Source organism: Polyodon spathula, unplaced genomic scaffold, assembly GCF_017654505.1.
Source record: "Polyodon spathula isolate WHYD16114869_AA unplaced genomic scaffold, ASM1765450v1 scaffolds_2543, whole genome shotgun sequence".
Lineage (NCBI taxonomy): Eukaryota > Metazoa > Chordata > Actinopteri > Acipenseriformes > Polyodontidae > Polyodon > Polyodon spathula.
Genome location: NW_024474013.1, coordinates 16116 through 20772, shown reverse-complemented (window position 1 = coordinate 20772; position 4657 = coordinate 16116). Strand labels below are relative to the sequence as shown.

The window sequence follows — 4657 nt, the reverse complement described above, 5'->3', positions numbered from 1 at the left end:
TCAGAAGCGAAAGAAGAAAAACTTTCTGAGCAGGTCAGGGGCAGGCTTCAAAGCATTTCTTCAAATATTCCCTGTGTAAAAACTCCTCTGCTGATAAGCACAATTCAAGATTTTAAGTCACATATTGTAATTATATATGGTTGTGAACAAGCTGGGTTTAGTGGTGACGTCAGACCAGAAAGGAACACACAGCACTGCGAGGTGAAATGGTGAATGAAACGCGCTGTTGCATGTATTTAATAAACATACAGAAAATAAAAGGTTGAACAAAACACAAGTGCTGTTACAAAATAAACAGCGCGTGCAAAACAAATAGACAGACGGACAAAATGTGGACAAACAGAACACAAGTGCCATGCTGGCACTTCCAGCACGCAATAGCAATTATAATATATATCTCTCTCGCACCCGTTCCCACACACCGAACACTCAACCCCTGCTTTTATGCAGCTGTACTGCGACTCGATTGCTAATCAATCATTCAACTGGAGTCTCGGTACAACTGCACGTGAATTAATAAAGTGCAATTCCCCGTGCTCACATATTATTACATTTTACCTGCACGTGAAGTGCTGTGCAATCCTCGTGCCTAAATACAAATATACATTTTAAACACTCGTGCTCGTAACCCATACTGTATCCCGTGTACCAATGACCATACACCAATATTAACACACAACACGCAACAGAGAACACAAAAATACACACAGGGGCGGGGCAACACTGCCACAATGGTAACTAAGGGAAATCAATGTTGCTGAAAAACGTATTGCTGAGGAAAGTGGTTTCCGTGTGGAGCAAGTGAAATAATTAGTCAGATGATTCAAAATGTTGCTTTAACATGATGCATATTTCTGTTTTTCATAAATATTTAAAACTGAAAATTTGCGCCAGTTTTTTAATTACATTATATTTGATGACTTGAAGCAATGTTGTGTAAAAGTGCCCTTAATGCTTCACCGTCCTGACTGATATTCAGACTCTCATGTCTTTCAGGGGGCACAGCACTTGGTAGAGATCATGGCTTCTACAGGACATGTGAAAAACACAGAACATAAGATTGAGGCTGCAGAGGGCATGCTGGGAAATCCTGTGAGCAGTGACACAACTAGCAGTGTGAAGACTCTTCCAACAAGTCCACCTGGCAAACCTTCAGCTCGTGATGATGCTGTAACAGAAAAGATTAAGGCTGCGTGTGTCTCCCGCACGCTGGAGAATCCTAGTATTTACCAGCTTAAATTAAAAAAAGAGATAGCTAGACATTTCAACAAATCTGTCTTTGGAACAAAGCCACTAAATGTGATAAACAGAACCATCATGGTCCTCGGAGCGACTGGATCAGGGAAAACCACCCTCATCAATGCAATGATCAACTACATCCTGGGTGTGGAATGGGAAGATGACTTCAGATTCAAGCTGATACATGAAGAAACCAACAGATCACAAGCTGAGAGTCAGACATCTGAAATCACTGCCTATCAGATCTATCATAATGAAGGATTCCAGGTTCCATACTCCCTCACCATTATAGACACACCTGGGTTTGGAGACATCAAAGGCATCCAACAAGACAAACTGATCACTGAAAAGATCAGGGAGTTTTTTTCTTCCCCGGGTGGCGTTGACAGTATTGATGCGGTGTGCTTTGTAGTCCAGGCTGCTTTAGCACGTCTCACACCTACACAGAAATATATCTTTGATTCAATTCTCTCCATTTTTGGGAAAGACATTAAAAACAATATACAATTACTTGTCACTTTCGCTGATGGAAAGGCACCTGCTGTTTTGGAAGCCATCAAAGCTGCTGGTGTGCCTTGTCGTAAGAGTGACAAAGGTGTTCCTGTGCATTTCAAATTCAATAACTCAGCCCTGTTTGAGCCTAATGGAGGAGACAGTGAAGATGATTTTGAAAAACTGTTCTGGAGAATGGGTTCAACCAGTATGAGAAACTTCTTCAACAATTTAAATACAATGGAGACAAGAAGTTTGCAGCTGACAAAGGAAGTTCTTGCTGAGAGAAAACAGCTGGAGGTTACTGTGGAAGGATTGCAACAAATTATCAAAGTTGGTTTGAGTAAACTGGATGAAATAAGAGAAACACAGAATGCACTGGAACATCACAAGGACTGCATAGAGGCAAATAAAGACTTTGAGTATGAAGTGGAGATTACAGTGCAGGGAGAGATAGACATCAGTGAAAGTGGAACGTTTACAACCAACTGCCCAATATGTCACTTCACATGTCATCATCCATGTACAACTAATACATTCAAGTACTGGTGTAAGGCAATTGATATGTTGGGCTCCTGTAGAGTCTGCCCTGGCAAATGTGCCTCCAGTGATCATTTATTACAACAAACATTCAAATGGGGGCCTGTAATCAAAAAAGAAAAGAGAACATATGAGAACCTGAAAAAGCAATATGAGGAAGCAGAGGGGAAAAAGATGAGTGCAGAGGAAATAATGAAAACCCTTGAGCAGGAATTCAGTGCTGTTAAATACAAGGTTCTGGATCTAATTGAACAATTATCAAAGAGTCGTTCCCGACTTGAAGAGATTGCCCTACGTCCAAATCCACTCACAACTCCAGATTACATTGACCTGCTGATCCAGTCTGAGGAACGAGAAGGCAGTCCTGGGTTTAAAGAACGCATCCAGTCATTACAACAAGTCAGGGAGGGGGCAGTGATACTGCAGAAGGCTGCCAGGGGGAATGATCTGCTTCCAGAGGAAAAGAAAGAATTGAAACAAAGTAAACTGGAAGTAGTTAAAGGGCTCTTTACAGACATCACAGGCTGGTTTTCAAAGGGCAAAAAAAAGTAACATAGCCTAGGTAATTGAAATCTGGTTTTCTTATAAAATACCAGATTTGTATGTGACCTAATAAATCCACACTGTACCCTGTGGAAATTCAACTGATTTATTAAAAATATTAATTTCTTGAACTCCTTGAATAAATAAGCTTTTTAGAGCAGTCAGTAAAACAATGCAAGTGCTTTGTATTGAGATTGTGATATGGATACATTACTTTGACTTTCTTGTTATTCATCATATTGTGTATCATTCATACCTCTGAGAACATTTATTATAGACAACAAAATAATGAATGGTTGTGTAGAGAGTAAAGATGAGTAAAAGCAGGTGCAATATCAGTGATGCAACCAGAACAGCCTGTTCAGAATATAGATCGTTTCTGATGCCATCCTTCCTTCAGAACTGCACCACCCAAAGAGACTGATTAGAGTATTTTAGGACAGTAATCAGTCATTTGCTTTTATTGTAAATCCTTATTATTAGGCTAATAGTTATAACTGTGTTAGTGCTTTGCAACAGTGAAAGAGACCGTGATTGCACTCTCTCACTGGTGAAATATGGCTTCCATTTTAACATGTTTAATACAAGTAGCTGATTTGATTTCTTTTTTAATTAAATAAATGTATCACTGTCATTTAAACTGTCTTTGTTAATCAGTTTTAAATAAATACATTTGTGAGTTATTCATATGCGAGTTGAAGTTCATATGTTTAAGACCAAACACTTTGCCACTCTTAAAACCAACTCCATCAAGTGGAAAATACCGTTTTTTTCATTGGCTTGTCTCAGAGAGCCTCACTTAAGCATGTATTAAAACCAGGCTCCTGTTCATTAATGCTGATGCACTCACTGGGTAGACTTGCTAGCGATTCCCCAGGAGCAGTGGTCTACAAGTTGCACATGGAGCAGCAAGCCTGGAGGAGTGAAGTCTCCTGCAGACCAGTGACCCTCACAAGCTCTCATGAAACACACAGTCCGATGTCTGCTTAATCCAGGCGCACCAAACCATGGAAAGCACAATGGCTTTATTACACTGTTGAACTGAAACAATGAAGTATAAAAGCAAACCCCAAAGACAATCCCTTTCTTACACAATTACATTCCCCGTTCCGGAAAACAAACCTGAGGCTTGTGTGTGTTACTGTCAGGGGCGTCCTGTTTAGGGTTATCTGTGTGCTTTTACATGAATAGGCAGGTCTGTGTATTCATTTTTAGAAAATGTATCAGGACATTAATAAAGTGATTGTCTATTGCATTTATTATACAAAACAATCATATTTCTCAAGGTTTTGCACAGGGGTTTTCAATATGAAAGCACCTACCTCTTTCTGCAGCAGGTTCCAGTTAAATCTCAGGGGAGCTCAAGTCTTGTGTTCAGTTATTCTCAGGAGCCTCAGTCTTGTGAATGATGCTTGTGTTGTGCAGCCTGAGCTGAAAAATGCAGAACACATGTATATTCAACACTCAATTAAAGACACACAACAGAAAGCAGTGCTCTTAAAGCTAAGTGTTAACAGCTGGGCATCCCTGTACACAGAACACAAAGCAATGTGAACTACAAGGGAACTACAATACCCACAACGGAAAGCACTGCTCTTACTAACAATACCCACAACGCAAAGCACTGCTCTTACTAACAATACCCACAACGCAAAGCACTGCTCTTACTAACAATACCCACAACGCAAAGCACTGCTCTTACTAACAATACCCACAACGCAAAGCACTGCTCTTACTAACAATACCCACAACGCAAAGCACTGCTCTTACTAACAATACCCACAACGCAAAGCACTGCTCTTACTAACAATACCCACAACGCAAAGCACTGCTCTTACTAACA

General features: G+C 40.2%; 1 protein-coding gene across 1 annotated transcript; it reads left to right on the top strand.

Moving 5' to 3' along the window:
- The first annotated feature begins 654 nt into the window (after positions 1-654).
- LOC121310796 lies at positions 655-3501 on the top strand. Its single transcript, XM_041243722.1, has one exon. The coding sequence runs from the start codon at positions 1021-1023 to the stop codon at positions 2821-2823; it is 1803 nt and encodes a 600-aa protein (XP_041099656.1). The 5' UTR covers positions 655-1020; the 3' UTR covers positions 2824-3501.
- Positions 3502-4657: the final 1156 nt, after the last annotated feature.

Coding starts and splice junctions, on each gene's coding strand:
- LOC121310796 (XM_041243722.1), top strand. CDS start 1,021: ATGGCTTCTACAGGACATGTGAAAAACACAGAACATAAGATTGAGGCT.